Here is a 27,171-nt window from a genome sequence, read left to right on the forward strand (position 1 = left end):
GCATCTCTTGTGCCAGACTCTAAAAATGATAAATGCTCTTATTTGTTTTTTTCTCTTTTGAAGACCATATGTGTTGCAGCATGTATCATTTCTTTCTGTAACATTTGATTTTTTGATTGCATGGTCTTGCTTTTCAGCAATATTGAATGAAGAATATGTTAGAAGAAACGGGTTGATTTCATATCACTTCATAGTTACTGTGACTTCTGGCCATTCTGACTTAATGCCACATTAATTTATAGTTTTAGTTTATGTGGTTTGCATTTTAGGTCATCTTGAAAGTTACGACTTGAAGTCTCCTGCATTTTCATAAGTTAATGTACATTAATATACAATTATTTATTTTATGAATTATACAAGTTACTATTTAAAAATCTTTAGTGTTTCTTTTTTTTCTTTCTTTCTTTCTTTTTTTTTTTTTCCGAGACAGAGCCTTGCTCTGTTGCCCTGGCTGGAGTGCAATGGCGCGATCTCGGCTCACTGCAACTTCCACCTCATGGGTTCAAGCAATTCTCCTTCCTCAGCCTCCTGAGTCCCAAGTAACTGGGACTATAGGCACATGCCACTATGCCTGGCTAACTTTTGTATTTTCAGTAGAGATGGGATTTTGCCATGTTGACCAGGCTGGTCTCTTAACTCCTGATCTCAGGTGATCCTCCCGCCTCTGCCTCCCAAAATGCTGAGATTACAGGTGTGAGCCACCATGCCCGGCTGAAAAATCTTTAGATTTTCTATTTTATTGCCTCAATTGACCTTGACTTCAGAAACTCTTAAGAGCTCACAGACATTTTGAAGAAATCTATTACTATTTTGCAAATGTCGTCATCATCAAATATCATGAAAATCTGTGTCTTAAGGAATAATGCCCTTGTTTCTTATAACCATTGGATTCTGTGTGGATTTGTGGTGTCACAAATTAATTTAATTTCTTGTTTGTTATTTTTTCTCCCCAGATCTTACTGCCTTCAGATTTAATTCTTGTCTTAATATTTACCAAATGGTTTCAGATTTGTGTTGATAATGGGGAAAATGGGGAATTCTTTCTATATAGAAGGGTGTAGAAAAGAACAGAGAGAACAAATCTCCCGTTTCCCATCTTAGATCTCCATTTTATGTTCCTGTTGTTGAGTGGCTTGTCATGGTAAACAAAAAATGCTTTTAAATGTGAGTGTACATATATCATCTATATGTTGCAAATTGTCCTCCTTTGTGATTCAGCAACCTGATCTTACTTCAGTGCTACTACTCCCTGTGTAATTAAGCCTCAGCTCCAGCTCTCTACACTGCACTCACTAGTCATCAGGTTGGAAGGTCCTGCGTTCCTGTGTCCTGTTGGACAACCACATGATAGAACTTTAATGCTACTTCCTGGCATAGCAGGAGGTGAAAGAGCAGGGGGAAGAAACATCAATCTAACCACGAATTTTATTTCCTTGTGTGTCTGATGCTAAAAATGGAGAGGAAGTCAAGCTAGACAAGAGGGCAGTCTCCACGAAGGGTGGAAAACAAGCTCCTTGATTGTGGATGTGCAGAGCTGCCTGTTGAGTCTAAGGAGTCTGGCATGTGACACACTGCAGACCTGAGACAAGAAGCCTTGTTGCTATAGGTGACTTTTAGTGACCTGTAAATTTTGCAGACGCGCCACAGCACTCTATTATTGCTTTTTTTCTCTGAGTCACTAGATCTTGATGATTTCCATGTGAAACCGTGAGGACTGGGAGGTGCAAAATGGTCTTGCTGTGTAGATTTATGAATGCTGGACTGTTGGAAGATATCTGAGTGTGCTTTGCATACCTGCCTTAATTTATTTTTTTTAACTAAAAGTAGTTGTAGGTGAAATGATTACTTATATAATTGTTTTGTTAAATGACTTGAAGTTGAACCACAGCAGTTTTGCTTTTTGAAAAAAAGTAAAATGAAAAAAAATTCTAATTTCAGTTTATTTGGCTTACTGACCCAGTTTTGGCTAGGGGTTATTGAATATAGTGAGAATTATTTTAAGTAACCCCCCAAAGAAGGAAAGATATGTAGTCAAGAAAAGGATAATTATATTATAAAAATAAAAATTTAATGGTGTTTACTTTTTCAAAAATGTAATTTTTATTAAAAAGTAATTCAGTAATTTAAAAAAATAGCTTAAACAACTTACTAGAGGGTTTACAATAAAAAGTTTCTCGGCTGTGCGCAGTGGCTCACGCCTGTAATCCCAGCACTTTGGGAGGCCAAGGCAGGCGGATCACGAGGGCAGGAGATCAAGACGATTGTGGCTAACACGGTGAAATCCCGTCTCTACTAAAAATACAAAAACAAAATTAGCTGGACGTGGTGTCGGGTGCGGTGTCCGGCGCCTATACTCCCGGCTACTCGGGAGGCTGAGGCGGGAGAATGGCGTGAACACAGGAGGCGAAGCTTGCAGTGAGCCGAGATTGCGCCACTGGACTCCAGCATAGGTGACAGAGCCAGACTCCGTCTCAAACAACAACAACAACAAAAAAGTTTCTCATTCAGTCCAGTTCCACATCTTGTTCAGGTTTCTTTAATATTCTTTAAAAGATAATCTATGCAAATATAAGTATGTATGTACATTTAAAAAGTTGTTTATACAGACAGTACCCAATTGTAAATACTTCTGTTGCCTTTTTCCACTTAAATGTATCTAGGAAAGTAGTTCTTACCAGCACATATGTCTCCACATGGTTGTCCAGATGTAAGCTGTAGATGCCGGAGCTGGCTTGGACTGGTTCATGAGAGCTGATTGTTGTTTTGGTAGGAATTTAGTGAACTGGTTGTTAAACATGGCCATTATTGAAATTGACCATTATGGGAGTATTTACATTGTAAAAATTGGCAAACACTGCAAATAGCCTTTTTCTTCTCCAAACTGGTAGTTACACATTTACCAGCACACCACTAGATGTATAACTTTACTAGAGGAGGTCTCTAGATAGCAATTTGCTTTGTAATGTTTAAAAACAAAACACCCTCCCCTCCCCTCTTTTTTCTTTTTCTTTTTTTTCTTTTCTTTTTCTTTTTCTTTCTTTTCTGACAGGGACTCGCCCTGTTGCCCAGACTGGAGTGCAGTGGTGCTATCATAGCTCACTGCAGCCTTGACCTCCTGGGCTCAAGCTATTCTCCCACCTCAGCCTCCTGAGTAGGTGGGACTACAGGTGCATGCCACCACACCCATCTAACTTTTGTATTTTTTTGGTAGAGAGGAGGTCTGGCGGTGTTGCCCAGGCTGGTCTTGAACTCCTGGGATTAAGTGATTGGCCTGCCTTGGCCTCCCAAAGTGTTGGGATTATAGGTGTGAGCTACTGCACCTGGCCTTGTTTCTAACTTTAATGAAAATATTTCTACTTTACGATGCTAATTTTTTTTTTTTTTTTTTTTTTGAGACAGAGTCTCGCTGTGTCGCCCAGGCTGGAGTGCAGTGGCCGGATCTCAGCTCACTGCAAGCTCCGCCTCCCGGGTTTATGCCATTCTCCTGCCTCAGCCTCCCGAGTAGCTGGGACTACAGGCGCCCGCCACCTCGCCCGGCTAGTTTTTTGTATTTTTTAGTAGAGACAGGGTTTCACCGTGTTAACCAGGATGGTCTCGATCTCCTGACCTCGTGATCCGCCCGTCTCGGCCTCCCAAAGTGCTGAGATTACAGGCTTGAGCCACCGCGCCCGGCCTTTTTTTTTTTTTTTTTAATTTGAAGTTGCTGTTGTTTGGCTGGAGATGGTTGTGTTGTTTGATTGTTTGTTTGATTTTGAGATGGAGTCTCACTCTGTCACTGAGGCTGGAATGCGGTGGCACGATCTTGGCTTACTCGCTGCAACTTCCGCCTCCTGGGTTCAAGCAATTTTCCTGCCTCAGCCTGTGGAATAGCTGGGATTATAGATGTGTGCCACCACGCCAGGCTAATTTTTGTAGTTTTAGTAAAGACAGGGTTTCGCTATGTTGGCCAGGCTGGTCTTGAACTCCTGACCTCAAGTGATGCCCCCGCCTCAGCCTCCCAAAGTGCTGTGATTACATTTCCCTCTTAAAGTTGTGCTATAGACTGTGTGTTTGTTGATATATATATCAACAGATATATATGTTGAGGCTCCCACCCCCCAACGTGATGGTAGTAGGACGTGGGGTCTTTGGGAGGTGATTAGGATTAGATGAGATTATGAGAGCAGAGCCCTCCTGAATGGGATGAATGCCCTTTTAAGCGTTCTGAGAGACCTTGCGTCTCTCTGCCTTCTGCCATGCAAGGATACAACACGAGGTCAGCAGCCTGTACCCTAGAAAGAGGGTCCTCACCAGAACTCAACGATGCTGGCACCCTGATCTCAGACTTCCAGCCTCCGGAACTGTGAGAAATAAATTTCTGTTATTCATAAGCCACTCAGTCTATGGTAATTTGTTTTTGTAGCTCAAACTAAAACAAGTTGTTTCAGTATTAATTCTTTTTTCATTGTCATGGGAAACTCAAATCTAAACAGAAAGTTACAGTTTAGGCTGGGTGTGGTGGCTTATGCTTGTAATCCTAGCCCTTTGGGAAGCCAAGGTGGGCAGATCACCTGAGGTCAGGGGTTCAAGACCAGCCTGCCCAACATAGTGAAACCCCATCTCTACTAAAAATAGAAAAAGTAGCCAGGTGTGGTGGCGTGCACCTGTAATCCCAGCTACTCAGGAGACTGAGGCAGGAGAATCACTTGAACCCTGGAGGCAGAGGTTGCATTGAGCCGAGATCACGTCATTGTACTCCAGCCTGCGCATCAAGAGTGAAACTCCTCAAGAAGAAAAAAAAAAAAGTTACAGCTTAATCCTTTTCAGTGAAAATGTTTCTGGATGCTCAGATAGCAGGACAATTAATACTGTTGGGGTTTGTTGAATGGTCTTTATGGAAAGGGGTGAAGCTTCATGGTGAGGGACTGACGTATGCCACATATTTCAATTTAAATGCTGAAGGAACATTTTTCTGTAGCAACATTGTTCAATTGCATTTATAGAAGGGCATTTGAAGGCCTACTGTGTACCAAGTGGAAATACAGAGATAAATGAGAATCATGCTTTCGTTCTTAAAACACAGAATAGTACAGAATATAGATATCAACAGATAATGGCAGGAAATTGTGGTAAGAAATATGTCAAAGTAAGTACTGAAGAATTAGAGACGAAAAGATCTGTTAGCCTCTGGGTGAGTTAGGGAAGGTTTCATGTTGAGGTGAGCTGTGTTTGTAGTCTGAAGCATTTTACCAGGCTGAGGGGAACGGCATGTGCAAAAGCATGAAAGTGTGAATAAGGTTTGTGTGGGGGTGGAGCAAGTTCAGTATGACCCAAGGATAGGTTGCAAAAGAGGCCTTTGATTGTGTAGTGTAGCACTCAGTAAATATTGTTGGCACCTGAAATCAATGACTGTACATTCCAAACTAATCTGAAAGCTATTTCCTTTTGGTGTGGGTTTGGTTTTCTTGTTAATTTCGAAATATACTTTTGAACACTGAGATCTCTGAAACTGCTAGATCTCTAGAAGTGTAATTTGGAAAGAAACTTGCTTGTAGCTTTAACAAAATAAGGAATTTCCCAAATAAAACTTGTTTTGAAGTTTGAAAATAAATACTGTTGGTGGGATAGATGAATAAATGAATGAATACTGTGTATACACCAGATATTCTTACATATGACCTAGAGGAATGGAACTCTTTGCAAAAGTATATTTCATATTTCAGCTTCAAAATCAATCTTTGAAACATGGTCCTTGCTTACATGGGAAAGGCATATTGTGAGTCAAATACTAGTTTATCTTAGGGATTTTGTCTCCTGGTTAGTTACACAATGAACAGTGTATTTTCAGCCCTGAAATTCAGTACCAAAATGTAATGCTTCCCAGAAATTAAAAGTAAATGATTGAATTCAACACTTCTGTTCATTTTGATGGTATTAGTGCTTGCCCTTTTTTGCAGTCTGGCTTAGAAGCTTATTACTTTACCTGAGCTAGTGGTCTCAGAGCGGGGAAGTATACACTGCAGAGTACACAAGACAGTTTATTTTGGAATATGGCAGGAAAATGTTAGCATTTTTTATTTATATTGCTGCTTATGCCATTGTTTAATTTCTGTTTTTGTGTATAAGGTACAAACGTACATATTCACGCATATACTGTATACAAAACACATGTAACCCCACACATATACACGTGTGCACTCACATATATACACAGATACACATAAAAAAATGAGGTTCCATGCTGCCTCCTTTCCCCTGCCCATTTTTCTGGGCACATACGATCCAGGAAAGTTTGATACCACTGATTTAAACCATCAATGCAAAAACACTTTCAAAGGCATCTTATTTTAAAATTCAAAGTTTTATAAAGAATACACCTTAGGCAATACCAGTTTAAAAGAAACACTTTAATGAAATAAACACGGTAGGTTGTAAGGTTGTAATTTGTGTCTAATAATGAATGCATACTTATGGGCACTTTAGATTTTTTTATACCAAAATAGCTTTCAAAGGACAATTTATGTCATGTTTTCTTAGTGAAGTGGTAATGAATTCCATAAATATCCTTGCTGTACCATGAATCCTATCTGACATTTCCCTCCTAAATTGGTTAAAAATCAGTATTATAGGCTGGGTGCAGTGGCTCACACCTGTAATCCCACCACTTTGGGAGGCCAAGGCGGGCAGATCATTTGAGGTCAGGAGTTTGAGACCAGCCAGGCCAACATGGTGAAACCCCATCTCTACTAAAAATACAAGAAAAAAAATTAGCTGGGCATGGTGGCATGCACCTGTAATCCCAGCTACTTGGGAAACTGAGGCAGAAGAATGGCATGAACCTGGGAGGTGTAGGTTGTAGTGAGCCGGATCGCACCACTGCACTCCAGCCTGGGCAACAGAACGAGACTCTGTCTCAAAAAAAAAAAACAAAAGAAAAAAAAATCAGTATTACAAACGTGCTTGTAAAGTAGATGTGTTACCCACATCTTCCCTGGTGCTGTTATTTGGCACAACACTGACATCTAGAGTCAGTTGTGGCTTATTTGTTCTGAAGTTTCCTCTGTTTAACCTTCAACTTTGGATTTTCTGTATTTTGGCTTTTATGGTCTTACTGCAACCACTATTCTATTCTCCTTTTGCTGGTAGCATGATGTTCCATATCCTGGCAGGCAAATGTGCGTTACCCCATTGCCCCATTACAACATCAGAGGGAATAACTTTCACTAAGGTGCTTTTCAAAATGAATGTCTCTAACTCAAATTTTGTCACGTTGCTCCCTCTCAACTTATTTTGATTGTCCCAAGATTTCCACAAACCATAAAGGTGATTCTTCCACTCAAGACTGAGGCATATGGTTTGGCTTCAGATTTTCAGGATGGCAGTCATCACACATCTCATGTTGAATAAAGCAAACTCAGGATACATGTTTAAAATAGAATTTTTTTTTTTCCCTTGGCAAATTTGGAAGGTATTTTTCAGTTGTATTTTGTTGGGTTTTGGTATTTTGATAATGACTGTTAGTTATAGTTTCCTTACATTCTGGCATCCTTCTTTGTAGCCAGTTGTCTTTTCTGTTTACCTTTATTTTTTTTAAGACCTGATGATATATGTTCATTAACACTGCCATAGTTCCTGGAGTTGGATTTTCAGTGACTTAACTGAAAATTAAAACGTTTCTGTGGTCTTTCATAGTTGGAAAGTACTCTTCTGTTTTCATAAGTGGTGTTGTCTTTCTCCTACAATAATAAAGAAATAGAAAGCCATATTTAAGGTTATGTAACCAATGAAGCCACCTGCCAAGGAACATGCAAACCATTGGGCCATCTTGGATTCTGGGTCCTAAGTGCCCATACAGTAATCTTAAAGGCCAGGTTGCCATTTCCCCATCCGTATATAGAGTAGGATGTGGGAACTGAAAAATCTTTGTTTTTTTTTTTTTTTTTTTTTTTTGGTTGGATGCTATTGTCAACATCCTGGCTGGGAGCTTTACAATTCTCACTTCTAAGACTGCTTTCAGGCCACATACCTTGGCCTTGTTGTTGAAAACATATCCCAGCCTCAGAAAGAAAAATGATTTATAATTACTCAGCATGGCATCTTAGTAATTAGACCACCTATCATCTTTATGTATTCATATACACACTGGAGGATGAAACGACTACTTAAGACGATATTCTTTCCTTGGCAGAAATCCTTTGTAAAAGTTAGATTTTTAGCGCTTGCTTTGGCAGCACATACACTACAATTGGAACAATATAGAGAAGATTAGCATGGCCCCTGGGCAAGGGTGACATACAAATTCGTGAAGCATTCCATATTTTTTAAAAAGAAAAAAATTAAAGTAAAAGTTGGACTTAAAGTCGCCTTATTTCAGTCTCCTGATGCATTTGCCCTCTTGGCTGCTGTTTAAGAGGAAAATATCTTTACTAGTGTATCAGTTCAGCTTATTTTGTGCTCGCTTTGGCAGCACATACACTAAAATTGGAATGATACAGAGAAGATTAGCATGGCTCTTGCACACAGATGACACGTAAATTTGTGAAGCATTCCATAAATTTTAAAAAATAAATAAAAATAGGCTGGCCGCGGTGGCTCACGCCTGTAATCCCAGCACTTTGGGAGGCGGAGGCGGGGGAATCATGAGGTCAGGAGATCGAGGCCATCCTGGCTAACACAGTGAAACCCCATCTCTACTAAAAATACAAAAAATCAGCCGGGCGTGGTGGCGGGCGCCTGTGGTCCCAGCTACTTGGGAGGCTGAGGCAGCAGAATGGCATGAACCCGGGAGGCAGAGCTTACAGTGAGCAGAGATGGCGCCACTGCACTCCATCCTGGGAGGCAGAGCTAGACTCCATAAATAAATAAAAATAAAAATAAATTAACCTTATTTTGTATACATTTTAGCTTATTTGAGCTATTTCATCATGCATCATGGAAACAAAGTATCTGTTCTACTGGAATTAAGATAACATTTCGTTTGTAGAACCTGTATATAAGACTTTAAAGAAATACTTTCGACCTGGCGCAGTGGCTCACGCCTGTAATCCCAGCACTTTGGGAGGCCTAGGCGGGCGGATCATGAGGTCAGAATATCGAGACCATCCTGGCTAACACGGTGAAACCCTGTCTCTACTAAAAAATACAAAAAATTAGCCAGGCGTAGTGGCGGGCGCCTGCAGTCCCAACTACTCACTTGGGAGGCTGAGGCAGGGGAATGGTGTGAACCTGGGAGGCGGAGCTTGCAGTGAGCCAAGATTGCACCACTGCGCTTCAGCCTGGGTGACAGAGTGAGACTCTGTCTCAGAAAGAAAAAAAAAAAAAAAAAGGAAAAATACTTTCAGGATGTGTTATAAGTATAGATATATTCTTCTTTTCAGTTCAACTCCAGACACTGGAGAAATACTCATTTTTTAGTATCATTAGCTGCATCTTTTCTAATGTAAATTTATTTTCACCTTATAAGTAATAAGTAATTTTTTTCATAATTTGACCCACAAACGTTTGCAGTATCTACTGAATGCCCACCACTGCATGCAGGATACCGTACAGAGTAGCTTTTAATCTGTCCTTTTAAAGCATCATTGTCTGTATTGAGAACATTGCTGGTGTCCAATGTGTTTCTGAAAGTTTCCATGTCACTAAGAAGCCAGCCTGGGGCTATTTAATATTGTATCAGATATCTTTTGTTATGTATTTATTAAAACAGGTTCTATATAAAAATGCATTTCATGTGAAAGTTCTCTTTCATTGGGAGGCCGAGACGGGCGGATCACGAGGTCAGGAGATCGAGACCATCCTGGCTAACCCGGTGAAATCCCGTCTCTACTAAAAAAATACAAAAAAAACTAGGCAGGCGAGGTGGCGGGCGCCTGTAGTCCAGCTACTCGGGAGGCTGAGGCAAGAGAATGGCGTAAACCCGGGAGGCAGAGCTTGAAGTGATCTGAGATCCGGCCACTGCACTCCAGCCTGGGCAACAGAGCGAGACTCCGTCTCAAACAAAAAAAAAAAAAAAAGAAAGTTCTCTTTCAGACTCTTCTGAAGGAAAACATGGTTATTGACAGCTCCTTGGCAGCTTAGTTTTTTCAAACATGCTTTATATCTGTATTTACTTTTTTTTTTTTTTTTTTTTGACATTTTACACTTACAGATCGTTGGTTTGTTTCCACATGTCTCTTATGGTATAGTTCTTGAGCAATTTCCTGAAAAATACGCCGAACACTCTTCTATAAAGACAAACGAGAAAAAAAAAATCTCTCCTTTGGGAATATAATCGATGATAACTACACATCATCAGAACTTTTCTTGCTTTATTGCCACCGGTCTCAAAAACTACTGCCTCCCCCAACCCATCTATGCCTACCGTTAACTCTTTTGTATTTGAGAACTTTAAATGGAATTTATGGTTGGGAACTGTCCAATTTAAGTCACAGTTTACCCCTTGAGATTATTTTGTCATTGACTTTCTCAACAATAGGAAACAGTATCTATAGTTGAAAATTACCTTGATACTCTGTTTAAACTTAACATTTAAATATTTAAAAACTAAAAATATTTCAGTTTTGAAATAGTTACAACCAGCCACAATTTAAAAAATATTTTGCAAGTGTTGGTCTGTACCTTTTGTGAGTCTTCTTTTATTTCTTTGTTTCTTAGAGGGTTGGATTTTGACTGCCAAGAAGAGAAGGAAAGTCTGTGAAACATTTTATGTACTCATGACAATGGTGGCAGATATCACATGTCCTAATAAGATTAAACTAATTTAATATTTAAATGATATACAATAAGAGTTAATAATTTTTACATCATTTCCGAGATGCTTTTATGCCATTAAAAACTAATTGAACAAACTGATGTTGATTGTAGGATTTATAGTAATCCTAACATAATGGTATATATCTCCCTTCTTATACGCATAGCCAAAAGGTTTTCTTTCTCAATAACTTTAGCCCTTTTTGAAGATTTTAAGGCGGCTTTTAGTCTCTTCATCAACCCATTTTTGTTCTTAAAGGCTGTTCTTAAAGCTTTCGTAGATAACAGTAATATCTTACCCCCCACCTGCCCACACCTCACCCCTACAGCAGAAAGATAGCATAGTGGATGGCTCTCTTCTTAATCCCATGTTACTGGGCTTTAAAGAGAAAACACTGCAAATTGTGTCCTCTGGCTAATAATTTCAGTGATGAGAGTGTATGATGCCTTCTTCGAAAGACCTCTTCTGCAGGTGGTGTTTTCTGCAGGTGGTGGTCCCTGCAGGTGCACAGGAAAATATTAATTAGGGAGCTCTTGCTGAGGCCCGTAACTTGTGGAGAGGTGGAAATTATTTTTCTTTTGATAATATTCAAGGATATAGGGACATTGCATGCAAGAAGATTTGACTTACTTTGGAGAGGAGTATGAAGGCCACGCATACACCGGTCACATAGACAGAGAGCAGTGATACAAGAGCTGTCAGGAAGCTCCACAGTTCCTTGCTGAGCAGCTTAATTTCTTAATTACAAAAACAGAAAGAAACACAGTCACTATTAAAGCCTGTTTTTTCAAATACGTTAGTATAAAGTATCCTTGACACAGCATGTTAGAGGTGGAACGTGAACTTACTCTGCTTGCCTATTCATAAACTAGATCTCAAAAGGTACTCAAGTATGTGATAGTTAAAGCCAGTTCATCAGTTCTTTAAATATGTTAAACTAAAAATGTTACTTGTTTTTAAAAATTAAAAAAATTCAACCAACCATTTGTCGTATTGCTGAGCATCACTTTTTAGATAAAGGATTATTCAAAGTTAGATAAACATTTCCAGACAGTTTGTTCAAGGGCATCTAAAATCTCTTTTGGTAGAAATGGTTTACCAGCATCATCAAGAGCCTGCCTATGTGGTTAAGATACTTTCACATGTATTTGTTAAGGATGATATTTATAACCATGGAACTGGTACACATAGCTGAAGAGTCCATCTGTGAAAGAACTTGGGAAGGCCATACATTGAGGAGCGCAGTGCTCACTGCGTGCTTGAAAGACAGGCACTTTTGCCGAATGTGCTCTTCTTTTCTTTATGATAAAATTCTGGAAATAGAGTTATTGAATCCATTTTCACATTCGGAATTTCTCTGTCCTTGCAGAAATTGTCTTGTGCTCTGGGTAGGGGATTAAGTAACATACCATGTCTCCAATTACCTGACTATTTGGAGTACAAAATATAATTAGATTTGTACTTAATGTCTGAATAGCCTGTACTTTCCTACTAAATATCTCATAGAAGAGCTTGGGCGTGATTACTCACGCCTGTAATCCCAGCACTTTGGGAGGCCGAGGCGGGCAGATCACTTGAGGTCAGGAGTTTGAGACCAGCCTGGCCAACATGGTGAAACCCCATCTCTACTAAAAATACAAAAATTAGCTGGGCATGGTGGCACATGCCTGTAATCCCAGCTACTCAGGAGGTTGAGGCAGGAGAATCACTTGAACCTGGAAGGTGGAGGTTGGTTGCAGTGAGCTGAGATCATGCCACTGCAGTCCAGCCTGGGCGACAGAGCAAGACTCTTGTCTTTAAAAAAAAAAAAAAAAAGTTCCCACAGATGCTTATCCTGTGAATGCAATTTATGCAGCATGCATTTTTTTTTTTTGTGAAACTAACAAATTAACCACATCTATATAACTTAAATAAAAAAGCTTCAGTGCTAAATTAAGAGCTCTGTAGAAAAGACAGGAAGTTGCCATGTCTGCCTTAACACTTTCAATTCTGCCTTTCACTTTCACTTCACTTTATATAAGCCTTGCAGTTTTGAGATCTTCATCTTTTTACAAGCCATTTTTCCTTTTGACTAACATGTTTTTAGAAGGCTAATGCAGTGAGACATACCAATCTCTAAAGCTGTGTGTGTTTTCATATCAGTAGCTAACATTTATTATTTGCTATATGTCAGGCACTATTAAAAATGCTTTATGTGCCTTAACTTGTTTATAATTTAGCTGACAGCTGAGAATAAACTAAGGTTAAATGACATTTGAATATCAAAAGCCCGTTAGAACCCTAGTAGTTTAAAAGCAGGGATTATAATACTGGATGATTCACCTTCCTCAGAGTCCTATTTTGAAATCAAAGGGCTGGTCGATTTTGAGTTCATGTTTTAACAATCTCAGTGCTCATCGTACCAGGGTCCTTCCTACGGGAAGAGACCCCAGTAAGGTGAGGAATTGCTGTTGTTCTCTTTTTTCTTTCAGAATCATGTAAAGCTTTTTCTCTGAAATTCCCCCCTTTTTTTTTCTTGGAAATTTCTTAATCTCAGTCTACTCAAGGGAATGACTTGGTGAAATTACTGATAGGATTTAGCTATGTTTGATGTCCTTGCTCGGGTGAGGAATTGTCATGGGTTTTATCAAATCTCAGGAAGTGAGAGTTCTGTTCACTGATGACTTTCCGTTCACTGATGACCAGGCGGAATGGGAAGGGTCAGGGATCCCTTAGTAGCTTCCTTCCCAATCTGTGCTTATTTTCCATGTTGCATAGTTTCTCTGGGTCCAATTTATTGATCTTCAACACTTCTCTAGTGCTTTGTTCTAGGTGGTGCATTACCAGACTAGTTCCTGAGAAAGCTGATAGTTACTCACCACAAGCTTCCCTTTGGACATGGTACTTTACACTAAATCACTGTGATACACAAAAGGGATGAACATGGCCGGTCAGCTGCCACTATGGAGAGAGAATGGAGCACCCAGCAAATCACTGACTTTGTGTTAGTGGATGTTTGAGATAGATTGGAGTAGTTCTTTGGTTTTGTTTTTCTGAGACAGAGTCTTGCTCTGTCGCCCAGGCTGGAGTGCAGTAGTGCGATCTTGGCTCACTGCAGCCTTCGCCTCCTGGGTTACAAGCAATTCTCCTGCCTCAGCCTCCCAAGTAGCTGGGACTACAGGTGCCCGCCACCACACTCAGCTAAGTTCTGTATTTTGAGTAGAGATGGGGTTTTACCATGTTGACCAGGCTGGTCTTGAACTCCTGACCTCAAGTGATTTTGCCTGCCTCAGCCTCCCAAAGTGCCGGGATTACAGGTGTGAACCACCATACTCAGCCCGTTGGAGTAGTTCTTTAGTCCAAACCTCATGATGACTTGTGCTCAGATCACACCCTTCACTGACTAGAGTATTAACATAGCAAATTTATCTCCTGATTTCTGCATGTGAGTGAGGTAATGGTTTTACAGGCCTGAACGAGATGCAGTGATGCACTGAAATAAAGCCTCGCTGACTGACCTCTTACCACCAGTGTGGTCCCTCCTCCCGTCTGCTTAGCTCTCGCTTCCGGCACACTGGGGAATGCTATTCCACAGATGTAAATTGCACTGTCGTTTGCAGTCACTCTGTTTACAGTGAGGGAAACTTGGTTTTCCATGAAGGCTTCCCTCACTGTGAACTTGTCTGCCTCACTTTTGCACCCGTCCAAGCACAGGTTCTCAGGCTGTTGAGTCCCGTAGCGAAACCACAGTCGTGTTGGTTGCTCAGAAGGGCATCCGGTTGCGGAGAAGGTACACTTTATGGTGACGGCCTCGTGAGTGTAGTCCACTTCTAGGTACCATGGTTGTGTGACAGAGACAGTACAGGCGCCCACAGCACCTGCGGGAGGAAGCAGATGAGTGGGTTAATGGGCCTGTCACCTCACTGTCTGCACTTTTATTTTACTTATATTTTTGAGGTAGGAAACCCAGCCATTCTGTTATTTTTCTTACCTTAATCCCAATATAAATAAGACTAAAAACAGACACCAGTGGTCCTCACTTGTCCCAACTCCTGTTTTTTGACCTTGACTTGCTGGGTCACATGATGTCTGTTGACTTGAGGCCAGCCCTAGAGAGGCTTCAGGGGAACAGAGTCCTGCACAGAGGTGGCACTGTATTGGAGTCAGAAGTTTGGGGTCTGTCCGTGACTCTTGCTCCTTACAAGCTTTCCTTCGATCCAGTCACTCAATCTCCCAGCCCACCTTCTTGTCCACACCCTGGCCCCCCCAGAGTGCGGTGCTCAGTGTGGTGACCTGTGTCCCCAGACAAATGCTGCTGCCGCTGATGGAGCCTATGAACAGCAGCGATGTTTGTGCTTTGTGGGAGTTGAGATCGCCAGGAATTCATGGCCATTCACAATTGTTCCTTTGTGAGCCTCATGTCCCTTTGGGAAACATGATAAAAGGCAAGTTGTACACCTGTGGAAATGCAGCCCTGGCTTAGCCTACCATGTCTTTGATTACCGAGCAGGGACCAAATGAGCTCGCCAGGCCATAGCTAAGCAGATTTGGTTTCTTCCTGGCGTGTGTGCTGCGTTGTAGGCCCTTGTAGCATTTATCTTATTTAATTAACAGTATTGTGATAAAGGGCACAGACTTGAGTTCAGATCCTAGCTCTGCCTGTTCCCAGCATTATAATCTCAGGATCTCAATTTCCTCATTAGCAAATGAGGATAGTATTGTTGACCTCATGCAGTTAGTGTGACATTCAAGACGATGCCTAAGAAGTGTTAACCTGCCTAAGCTATAGTAAGTATTAAATACAAGGGAGCGATTGCTGCTGCAGCCGCCACTGCTACTGTTTCCACAGTGTCAGATGGCTGTTCGAGAGATGGTTGTGGATGTCTCTCCACGAGGTGTTCACAGAGCTGGGATGAGTCACCCAGTCCAGTGCACTGTCCACCATGCGGTGCTCTTCCAAGTTATGAGGATTGAGTCCCCCACCTTGGCCTTCATATCCCGGGCATGTGAAGCTGGAAAGCCACTGGAGGGCACAAATGGAAAGACCCACCCTAAACCCTTCTTGCGGCAGGGGAGGCCATAGGTAAAATAGTATTGGTTGAGACAAATTGGAATTTGTCAAGTTTTTGGTCTGACTTCCGCCTGGTCATATGTTCCCAAATGGTCCTATTTGTGTGAGTTTGTCCTTTGCTACTGTAAATGAAATTGAAAAGTCATCCAAGTGGACTGATGCTTACTTTTCAGACAGGGGCTTTTTTTCTTTTATCGTTTCTCTTATGGATCCCCATTCATAACAGCAGAGGAATTAAAGTTAGAATCATGGCGTTTGTGATGCGAGTCTCTTCTCATCATATGTTTTTGTTTTTGTTGTTTAGACAGAGTCTCTGTCTCCCAGGCTGGAGTGCAGTGGCGCAATCATGACTCACTGCAACCCTGACCTCCTGCCTTAGCTTCTCAAAAGTAGCTGGGACTACCATGCAGCACTGTGCCCAGCTAATTTTTGTATTTTTTGTAGAGACGGGTCTTGCCTTGTTGCCCAGGCTGATCTTGAACCTCTAAACTCAAGCGACCCACTTGCCTCGGCCTTCCAAAGTGCTGGGATTACAAGTGTGAGCCACTGCGCCTGGCTTTCTTCTCATCATGTTATATTTTAGTATTTGTGCGATGTGAGATGAGCTGGGAGCTCTGTGGTGACCTGATAAGTGCAAACCAGACAAGAGGGTGCAGTCATCTGGAGGAGGCCTGCAAGCTTCTCAGAGCCTCGTGTCTGCGGGAGGCCCAGCTCAGCTCCATCTCCAGCCAAGGGGATTGGATCCCCTGTAAGTCTGGTATATACAACCTCATGTCTCCTGCCCAGACTCAAACACCTTACAAGTATAGTGAAACGTTTTATAGTATATTCTGAGTGGAAATTTAAAATGGAATTGGGTCTGCCAAAACTTAACAAGGTTAATCACTGTCTCAGTCTCAAGTCATCTTTCAGATAATGTTTTTATTTTTATTTATAAAATTATTTTTAAAAAGTGGACGATTCCATTATTTACACATTTTTATTTTTGAGATAGGGTCCCACTGTGTCGCCCAAACTGGAATGCAGTGGTGTGATCTCGGCTTACTGTAACCTTTATCTCCTGGGCTCAAGCAATCCTCTCACCGCAGCCTCTGGAGTAGCTGAGACTACAGGTGTACACCACCATGCCTGGCTAATTTTTTTATTTTTGGTAGAGACAGGGTTTTGCGATGTTGGCCAGCCTGGTCTTAAACTCCTGGGCTCAAGCAATCCACTTGCCTCAGCCTTCCAAATCAGGTAGTGTTTCTAAAAGGGAAGCTAAAGAGCCAGGTGTGGTGGTGTGGCCATTAGTCACCGCTACTCAGGAGGCTGTGATGGGAAGCTGATTGAGCCCAGGAATTCCAGGCTGCAGTGAGCTGTGATGGCACCACTGCACTCCAGCCTAGGCAACATTGTGAGACCCTGTCTCTATAAAAGGAATAGAGGCTGGGCGTGGTGGCTCACGCCTGTAATCCTAGCGCTTTGCAGTGCCGAGGTGGGCAGATCACCTGAGGTCAGGAGTTCGAGACTAGCCTGGCCAACATGGTAAAACCCTGTCTTTATTAAAAATACAAAAAAATAGCCAGCTGTGATGGTGGATGCCTATAATCCCAGCTACTTGGGAGGCTGAAGCAGAAGAATCGCTTGAATGTGGGAGTCAGAGGTTGCAGTGAGCCAAGATTGTGCCACTGCAGTCCAGCCTGGGTGAAAGAGGGAGACTCTTGTCTCAAAAAACAACAACAACAACAACAAAAAAGGGTTGGTGTGGGGAGCGGGTAGCTGACTTTTAACACTTTTCTTTAAAAACTAGTAATATAGGATAAAAACAGGTAATTGTAACTTCGGAATTTCATATCTCTACTTATTTCCACCTTCTTCCCAATTAGTCTGAGTGTGGGAGAAAACCAACTGTAATGATTTCCTATGTGAGCGGGGACTTGTGATGAAACTGTGGTTCCCTCCCCCTACCAGTTAAGCAACCTATTAACAAAAAAGAGAAGTTTGGATATGTCACACCACAGCCTGCTTCTGTGAACAATTTCTTTTAAGAAGCCTTATATTCTGGGAATTGTTTTTTAAAAACAGTATCCAATGAAAAGGTTGAAAATTTATTTCCTCTGTGGAGGGAATGAAAAGATTATTATTATTATTTTTAAAAACCATATTGAGGCTGGACATGGTGGCTCACGCCTGTAATCTCAGCACTTTGGGAGGCCGAGGTGGGCGGATCATGAGGTCAGGAGATTGAGACCATCCTGGCTAACATGGTGAAACCCTGTCTCTACTAAAAATATAAAAACTTAGCCGGTTGTGGCAGCGGGCGCCTGTAGTCCCAGCTACTCGGGAGGCTGAGGCAGGAGAATGGCGTGAACCTGGGAGGCGGAGCTTGCAGTGAGCCAAGATCGCACCACTGCACTCCAGCCTGGGCGACAGAGTGAGGCTCCGTCTCAAAACAAACAAACAAACCATATTGAAAGTAAGTAGAGAACTAATTCTTGACATTTAAACAAAGCTGTCTATCTAGTAAGTAAGAACTAAGTAAATGTCTTGCCATGTTGCCCAGGCTGGAGTGCAGTGACATGATCACAGCTCCCTGTAGCCTCAAACTCCTGGGCTCAAGTGATCCTCCTGCCTCAGCCTCCCAAGTAGGTGGGGCTGCAGGTGCATGCCATCACGCCCAGCTATTTTTTTTATTATGTAGAAATGGGAGTCTCGTTATGTTGTTCATGCTGGTCTTGAACTCCTGGGCTCAAGCGATCCTCCCACCTTGGCCCCCAAACAGGCATGAACCACCACGCCCAGCCCAAAGCTTTGTTTATGATATTAGATTTCAAATTTCTAACATATCAAAGTAGCAAAGTAGTACAGTCAGCCCCCTGCCATCACATGGCTTCGACCCAATCTTGTTTCTTTTCTCCTCCCACCTACTCCGTCACTCCCATATTATTTTGAGCAAATTCCATCCATTTTATCTGCATATCTTTCAGAATATATCTCTAAAAGACAATAATTCTTCTTTAAAATAATGCTAATTAAAAGTCTATGAAAGTAATATATACTTATTAGCAAAAAACAGATTATTAAAAGTAGAAGCAAAAAGTCACCCATAGTCCTTTTGCCTGAAATAACTCCCATTAACATTTTGATGTATTTCTTCACAGATGAGAAAAAATTAATTTTAAGAAGTTTCCCCCCTTCCCTGCCCTATAATGCAAATTGTGTGGGCAAATCTGAGATTATTAGATGCATTGAAAATACTTTCTCTTTTGTAGATAAAAAAACGGGTAGGCAGAATTTTAAAAACATATATTATGGGATGGCTATTCTCTATATAAGGAATTGTGGCAGTTCTTTTTCTTAAATGAAAAGTATTTTTATAGAAATTTTTCTTTGAAAATATTCAGCAAATAATTGTTTATTGCTTTCTATGTGCAAATCAAGTTTGTATGATAAATTGTTGATGTACCTACAATTTTAAGAATATTTTCAGTCCTTTGTTTGGTCAGATTGTCTCCAAAGCAGCATAATAGCAAAAAGACTTTTCAAGGTTAATATGAAACTTTTCCTCAGTTGTTTTTTTATTATCTATTTCTCAGGGGAAAAGGGAAACTTATCCCCTTAGGCAGTTTCCATAATGTTATACATTAAAAATTAATCTGAAGGAGCTTAAAATATAAATGCATTAGGTGAAAAATAGCAATTGATTTAAATAAAATGAAGGAGGAGAAGAAAAAGAACCTTACCGACACAAAACAGAATGAGGTTGGTTTGCAGATGGCGCGCGATGTTGCTTCTGCTCACAGTCCCCATTTCTGTGTGTGCCGGGGCGGGCTGGGGTGTGTATTTGAAAGGAAAGTTGGCTTTCTTTTTTCAGAAGGGAAGAGCTGAAGAGAGGAACCTCTTATGAAGGAACCATAATCAGGAACTTTTTGAAATTGTGCAAGGATGGTTTGTAACTCAGCTTCACCATTTAACATTGAGATTTTGGCCTGGAGCACATTTAGAAATGTGCATATCATTTTTTTCCATGGATTTTACAGCCCTCATAGGTGTTAGATGTTTTTGGGTGAGATTTTGATTTACACGTAGCACATATTCCCAGGAAGAAGGAGTATTGTTTGACAGATAATTCATACTTGGATTTTTCAGAACAGTTCAGTCACTGTCCAGGGTATCTGCTGTGGGTGCCACTCTGGGCCAGTAACTACTGGGAACAAAGACACAGCAGAAGGAGAAGTGGCTTTGTGTAGAGACAAGAGAAAAGTTAGTAAACAACACATTCTAGTGCAGTGAAGAAATAAATTGTCTATTATTAACTAGTTGTACTCCAGTTTTGAATTCAAAGACACCTGCCTTCCCCCCTTTTTTTGAGACAGGGTCTCTATCACCCAGGTGGGAGTGCAGTGGCAAGATTCAGCTCATTGCAGCCTCAGCTTCCTGAGTAGCTGGGACTACAGGTGTGCACCACCACCCCTGGCCAATTTTTATTTTTTTGTAGATTCTGTGTTGTCTAGGCTAGTCCTGGCCTCAAGCAATTCCCCTGCCTTCGCCTCCCAAAGTGTTAGGATTACAGGTGTGAGCCACTGTGCCTGGCCCAAAGACCCCCTTTTAATATGTTGAGAAACAAATATGTGGGTCCTCTGTCCTCCGTGTCCTCTACCCCAGTGCTTAGTAGGGATTCAGTAAGGGTCTTCTTTGTAAGGCAGCAGAAACAGACTCAGGCTGACTTAAACAAAAGGAATTTATGCAAGCATTTGAAGGTAGCTCCTAGAGTCACTGGGAGGGCTGGTGAATCTTGTATGGGATCCACAGCCAGGAAGAATGCCTCAAATCACACCGTAAACAGGTCTGAAGAGGATGCTGCTGCCACTGCCAAACACTAGGTGCCATCAGCCCTTTCGTCAGCATCCCTTAACCACTGCCCCGGCCCCTTGGTCTCACTGCTGTTACTCCACCCCCAGAGAAGGAGAAGCTCACATCCCCACTGCTCTGGGTCACTGGCTCTCCATTCCAGGGCGTGGGCAAGTGTGCCTGGCTCAGGCTGCGTGCCAGTGCCTCAGCTGCACGGCAGGCCAGGTAAGCAGCTCCCAGGCCTTGCCTCTCTCCCAGACTCTGGGCAGGCAATTCCCCAGACATGGGAAGAGCGTCATCTGCACCACTGAAAATTATGAAAAATCTCTCCACCATGATATGATGTCTGTGCCCTTGGCATCTGCTCATGATATATTTTCTCATTAACAGAAAGACAGAAAGTTATTCGCAATCTGGCTTTTTTTTTTTTTTTTTTTGAGATGGAGTCTCGCTCTGTCACCCAGGCTGGAGTGCAGTGGCATGATCTCCGCTCACTACAAGCTCCGCCTCCCAGGTTCACACCGTTCTTCTGCCTCAGCCTCCCAAGTAGCTGGGACTACAGGTGCATGCCGCTACGCCCGGCTATTTTTTTTTGTATTTTTTTTAGTAGAAACGGGGTTTCACCGTGTTAGCCAGGATGGTCTTCATCTCCTGACCTCGTGATCCACCCGCCTTGGCTTCCCAAAGTGCTGGGATTACAGTCGTGAGCCACCATGTCTAGCCTCAATCTGGTTTTAACATTTCAACAGATGTATGTAGTTTTTGTATCACCATAGTACCTAAAAAGTACCCCCAAAGTTAAATATACTATCATCTCTGTGTGTGTGTCTATAGTCAGTGCCAGGTTTGTATGTGAATTTGAGGACCTTCCCTAGTTCCCTTGTCCCCCAGGCATCTTCTGCTCATGTTTGGAAATGACTGATAGAGGCTTCATCTCTAGTCCAAGAAATGCCGGATGGTGCATCCATCCTACTGTTCCATCTCTTTGTGGTCCTGGAGCTTAATGTTTATAAAATTGTTCTGAAAAGGCAAGGAATGAGTCAGTTTCCCTTGAAAAACTCCATGATGATCTGTTTTTATAAATTAAAATCCTTCATGAGCTGTTTTTATTTTCAGCCTAATAAATCTCTTTGGGTAATAAGTTGCCTAAGTTTACTACACCAGTGGTATTTTCTTGCATTTGTCCAAAACTGTCTTTCAAATATTACATGTTACTCTCAGTTGCAGTATTCCAGCATTTAATAACCAGTTTTCTAAACCCATTAACCATTACACCCCCCAGTCAGTCTACTGGCAGATACTACCCAAAACTGTCAGAGAAAATAAGTGTGGGCCTTGGATCCAGACAAACCTGGGCTTACGTTTCCATGCTGACACTCATTAACCTTGCAAGTGTGGGCAAGTTCTTCAGCCCTTCTGAGTCTATTCTTTATCTCTGTGCCCACCTGTCTCAAAGAGTACATGGGAAGTATGAAAGAGGTAACTCATGAAGCCCTCAGGCCTGGAACATACCAAGTCCTTGGTGGATATGACTTCTCCCTGCTTCCCTCTTTAAATCACTTGTTTGTTCAAGAATTTAACTGAATGTTTTTATTTGTATTAGTAGGTGGCAAGTGGGAGAAACCATCAGAAATTTTGGAAATCAAGGGACAGAACTGGGAAGAACAAGTGAATAGTCTGCCTGAAGTTTTCAGAAAAGCTGGTTTTGTTATCGAAGCTTTCACCAGACTGCCATACCTGTGTGAAGGCGACATGTATAATGACTACTACGTTCTGGATGACGCTGTCTTTGTTCTCAAACCAGTATAAACACGTGGAGGTCAAAGTCTTCAGAGTCCACATCCTCCGGGATGTGCCCTTGGAAGAGGGTCTGTGTTCACAATTATGTGAAGGGAGGACCCTTGGGGACTGCCATTCTAAATATCATGTAGGAATTTAAAAAGCCAAAATACTAATTATTTCTTTGTAGTGTGTAAAGGAATGTTTTTAAAAGACAAAAACCCAACTCTTTGTGAATTTTTATCAACTCTTTACTCAGAGCCACTCTCCAACGCAGGTCACACTCCAATTATGATGGAAGATATTTTTTATACTTAATTACAGTAGGGACTCATTCCCAGAAAAAGCAATAGTCACGACTTCACGGAACCAATCAATGGATTGTTTTTTGAAGACTGGCAATAAAGCTGTCCATCTAATTCCAAATACTGGTTTTCAGGTATAGCCGCTGATATTCTTTCATGTTTAGAAATTCTTTCTGTTATTATTCAAGAAAATGTTTTTAATCATGCTAATAAACTTTTTTGGAGATGACTTTGGCATCATGTTTGAATTAATATAAGGCTCCCCTAGATTTTTTATTGGTTTGGCTTCAGGAGTACCCAAATAGTAGCATTATGTGAATGACGCAGATAATTTGAATAGCGGGGAAGGAAGGCTTCAGACTCGGGGGAAGGGGAGATGATTGCAAATTGCAGTGAACACTGAGGCAGTAAAAAAAACAAAAACAAAAACCCAGCCTCATTCAGATATAGAACTTCAGGGACCACCTCCACTCCCCAGTTAATGCTGCTGTGAAAATGCAAAATAACCTGGTTCTGACTTTTCATTGCTCATGTCCCACACACTGAACTTTTGTTTTTTTCTGGACAATCTCAGGTTCTCAGAATTGAAACATTCAGTGTTGTCTACTGACAAAATGCAACTAAAAATGTTTTAATTCAACTTCTTACTCTACACTTGTATACCTCTCTCCCAGAGCTTGGCTCTTCCCTGAAATCCTTAAAGGAGTTTATTATTTGCCAAGAATATGGTTTGATGAAGACCATGTCAGACTCATGCATTCTGGAATCCGTGAGTGCCTCCAACCATAAACCCAGAAACGCTGCAATAAGGAACCCATTAGCAAGATCAATAACCATCGTGGATATTCCAAAGAGCAGAGCACTTAACCCAGAATCTGAAATCTCAGTAATAACAGAAATGTCGATATGAGATTGTGGTTATTAACAATATGTTATTCTCACAAGTTTATTTCTTTTTTCATCCAGGTGTTTCATTAAGTATTCTCATTTATATGCTTATAGAAGTCATCAAATCAACACATTCACTCCAACACCTGGGTATAAAGGTGAATTAAAACCTGAAGAATTACTTTATTATTCATTAAGAACTGCATTCCCACATCCTCACACCAATATCTTCCACTGTTACTGTGCAGTCATACTAAGAGTTGGGTTATGTGATTTATGCAAAATTGTTACTGGTGTGTTCTAATGATTTTTTTCCAGGAATTCAAATAAGTGAAGTACAAATACTTAGCACCATAGATTGTAAAAATAGAAAGAGGAAATGAGAAAACTTAATGTCGTTCTTGTACAGCTGAGTTTTGCTTCTTTATAAACTGTCTGTCAAAATCAGGGGTTGCTGTTAGACTGTCAAGCAGAAGTGATGGATGTTCAAAGAGGCGGGTTGCCCCAAAGTGTTTTCTAACTTTCAAGGTGAGAATTTTATGTTCTAATAAAAATACAACTCATTCTTAACCACCCCCCAAAACAGAGAAAACACATACATTTATGCATTTTAAAGATAAAAGTAGTTTCTCAAAAAAAATCAGTAGTTTCTCTGAAAACCAGCTTATTAGAAGTGCTGTTTTATGGTGAAAATTGAAACCAAATCCACTCACATTTCCTATCGGGTCTTGAAATTCTTGGTGGTGTGTCACCGTTCCACTAGATGGCAGTGTTGCTTACTGAGTGTCAATGGCTTTTTTCCCCGTAAATGGAATCATGTTTTTCTCCCCACAAAGTACAATAAAGCTGCCTTGTCTGCACCATTCCTCGTGTAAGTGCTTCATATCAAGTTAAAACTCTACTAGAGAAATCAAGAAGAGCTTTATTTGTGGTCAAAGCAAGCTAACCAATTGACCTTAAAGGTTGAAATGCAAGCTACACCTGTGATTCCTAGCTCCCTGCACCTGCATTTTAAGCTCCTAAAGTGCTCAGACCACTGATCTCAGAGAGGAAAGGAGGTACAATGCCCTTAGTCATTTATCGCTTGTATAGAGTAGTTAAAGCAATACTGTATTTTCTGCCATCCAGTGTGACCTGTCGTCAGTTTTTACATGGTTGGCTTTTAATAGAAAAAAAGTCGGGTTGGAAAATAAAATGTAGATGTTTCAAGTCTTCCTGAGCAAAGCTTTGTTTTCCCTTGGTTCTGAGTATAGTATTAATAGGCTATACTGAGTATGTTAATTACAGTATTAATGAAGCAAGATGTTTTCATTAATTGCTTCCCGCTATTTGGTTACTGATAGAGGTGTTCCATGATCCTTTTTCTCTAGCAATGACAGAGTATCATGGGCTGCCAGTGGCTACAGTGATCTACCATGTTAGTGCAGATGCTTAAGCACCCCCCAGTTACCTTATATCCAGTGCTTCTACTGGCTGGAAGATAGTGCATGGAATCAGGGCAGCCTGGACTGAGTTGTACTGTCTAGGAGTGCACTGAGCACACAACGGGGCTCATAAGTAACTTGAAACAAATCAGGACTATGTTGCCTAGGCTGATCTTAAACTCCTGGCCTCAAGTGATCCTTCCACCTTGGCCTCCCAAAGTGTTGGGACTACAGGTGTGAGTCACTGCCCCTGGCCTAGCACTCCCTTTATCTTGCAAAACTGAAACTGTGTTCATAAACAAGAACTCTCCATTCTCTCCACCCCATCCTCTGGCAACTCTCATTCTACTTTCTGTCCCTTTGACTACTCTAGGTAGTCATGATCCGCCCCATGATCCAGTCACCTCCTATATAATTGGAATTATACAGTATTTGCCTTTTTGCGACCGGCTTATTCCTCCTCCTCCTCCTCCTCCTCCCCCTCCCCCTCCTTTTTTTTTTCTCTGAGATGGAGTCTCACTCTGTTGCCCAGGCTGGAGTGCAATGACACAATCTCAGCTCACTTCAACCTTTGTCTCCCGGGTTCAAGCAATCCTGCCTTAGCCTCCTGAGTAACTATGATTACAGGTGTGCACCACCATGCCTGGCTAATTTTTGTATTTTTAGTAGAGATGGGGTGTCACCATGTTGGCCAGGTTGGTCTCGAACTCTTGACCTTGTGATCCACCTGCCTTGGCCTCCAAAAGTGCTAGGATTACAGGCATGAGCCACCGCGCCCGGCCCATGACTGGCTTCTTTCACTTAGCACAATGCCCTCAGGATTCACCAGTGTTGTAGAGGGTGTTGGAATTAACTTCCCTTTTTTTTTTTTTTGAGACGTCTCTTTCTGTCTTCCAGGCTGGAGTTCAGTGGCGCAATCACGGATCACTGCAACCTCCGCCTCCTGGGTTCAAGCCATTTTCCTGCCTCAGCCTCCTGAGTAGCTGAGGTTACAGGCACCTGCCCCCACGCCTGGCTAATTTTTGTATTTTTAGTAGAGCCAGGGTTACACCATGTTGGCCAGGTTGGTCTCAAACTCCTGACCTCAGGTGATCCACCCGCCTCGGCCTCCCAAAGTGCTGGGATTACAGGCGTGAGCCACCTTGCTGGCCAGAATTTCCTTCCTTTTTAAGGCTGAATAATCTTATTGTATGGATAGACTATATTTTGCTTATCCATTAGTGTGTTGATGAACTCTTGGGTTGCTACTGTCTTTTAGCTGTTCTGAATAACCCTGCTGTGAACATGAGTGTACAAGTATCTTGTGACCCTGCTTTTAATTCTTTTGGGTATATAACCAGAAGCGAAATTACTGGATCATGTAATTCTATTTTTAATTATTTGAGGAACCACAATGTTGTTTTCTGCACCATTTAACATTTTTGCCAACAGTTCACAACCATTCCAATTTCTCCACATCTTCACCAACATTATCTTGTTTTATTTTGAGATGGAGTCTTGCTCTGTCACCCAGGCTGGAGTGCAGGCACGATCTCAGCTCACTGCTACCTCCATCTCTTGGGTTCAAGTGATTCTCCTGCCTCAACCTCCTGAGTATCTGGCATTACAGGCACCTACCACCACGCTTGGCTAATTTTTGTATTTTCAGTAGAGATGGGTTTCGGGGTTTCGCCATGTTGGCCAGGCTGGTCTCGAACTCCTGACCTCAGTTGATCTGCCAGCCTTGGCCTCCCAAAGTGCTGAGATTACAGATGTGAGGCACCATGTCCAGCTATTTTATTTATTTATTTTTTAGTAGTAGTAGCTATTCTGTTGGGTGTAAGGCAGTAGCTTGTGGTTTTGATTTGCATTTCCCTAATGACTAGTGCATCATTTGTTTTTATAGTACAACTTGTATGGCATTTGGCTTCATTTACTAGTAAACTGTGCTTTGTAGCTTGCTATCTATATCGGTATCACTGAATTGGAGTCAGTATTCAGTGATAACAAAATACTTCTTTTTCACTGTGAAATTTTATACTTTTGGAGAACTGGGAGAATATTATTACATGACTGAACTTAAGAATTCCCTCTGGATTTGGGTCAGTATGCTGTATTCACATGGATTAAATAATATGCTTTTGTTACAAAGTCACTTTAAAATTACTTTCAATACATGTAAAATGA

The 27,171-nt window shown here is 41.5% G+C and overlaps 2 protein-coding genes and 2 non-coding genes across 6 annotated transcripts in view; 3 read left to right on the forward strand and 1 right to left on the reverse strand.

Moving 5' to 3' along the window:
* The window catches only part of METTL9 (methyltransferase 9, His-X-His N1(pi)-histidine), a 49,449-nt gene extending 26,527 nt beyond the window's left edge, over positions 1 to 22,922 (forward strand). For 2 of the 3 annotated variants that reach the window (XM_007987785.3, XM_007987791.3), the window contains exon 5: positions 22,213 to 22,922. In XM_007987785.3, coding sequence (XP_007985976.1) covers positions 22,213 to 22,418 — 206 coding nt within the window. In that variant the 3' untranslated portion in view covers positions 22,419 to 22,922. The remainder of the gene's footprint in view (positions 1 to 22,212) is intronic. The other variant, XM_007987786.3, reaches the window with a different exon arrangement.
* Positions 7,605 to 19,784, reverse strand: IGSF6 (immunoglobulin superfamily member 6). Its single transcript, XM_007987765.3, has 6 exons — positions 19,502 to 19,784; positions 14,227 to 14,586; positions 11,360 to 11,466; positions 10,597 to 10,647; positions 10,125 to 10,202; positions 7,605 to 7,715 (listed from the first exon to the last, which is right to left on the reverse strand). The coding sequence occupies exons 1-6, from the start codon at positions 19,566 to 19,568 to the stop codon at positions 7,626 to 7,628; spliced, it is 753 nt and encodes a 250-aa protein (XP_007985956.1). The 5' UTR covers positions 19,569 to 19,784; the 3' UTR covers positions 7,605 to 7,625.
* LOC119621219 (U6 spliceosomal RNA) lies at positions 8,195 to 8,301 on the forward strand. The gene has a single exon (XR_005237789.1). It is a non-coding gene; the product is annotated as a U6 spliceosomal RNA (small nuclear RNA).
* LOC119621220 (U6 spliceosomal RNA) lies at positions 8,431 to 8,537 on the forward strand. Its single transcript, XR_005237790.1, has one exon. It is a non-coding gene; the product is annotated as a U6 spliceosomal RNA (small nuclear RNA).
* Positions 22,923 to 27,171: the final 4,249 nt, after the last annotated feature.

This window comes from Chlorocebus sabaeus, chromosome 5 (genome assembly GCF_047675955.1).
Source record: "Chlorocebus sabaeus isolate Y175 chromosome 5, mChlSab1.0.hap1, whole genome shotgun sequence".
NCBI lineage: Eukaryota > Metazoa > Chordata > Mammalia > Primates > Cercopithecidae > Chlorocebus > Chlorocebus sabaeus.

Excerpts from the sequence above, each read along its gene's own strand:
- IGSF6 (XM_007987765.3), bottom strand. The coding sequence starts at position 19,568 with ATGGGGACTGTGAGCAGAAGCAACATCGCGCGCCATCTGCAAACCAAC. Across the intron at positions 10,648-11,359 it reads CCTTCATACTCCTCTCCAAA|TCAAAATCCAACCCTCTAAG; the intron begins GTAAGTCAAATC and ends TCTTCTTGGCAG. Across the intron at positions 7,716-10,124 it reads TGGAAACAAACCAACGATCT|GAGAAAGACAACACCACTTA; the intron begins GTAAGTGTAAAA and ends TTATTATTGTAG.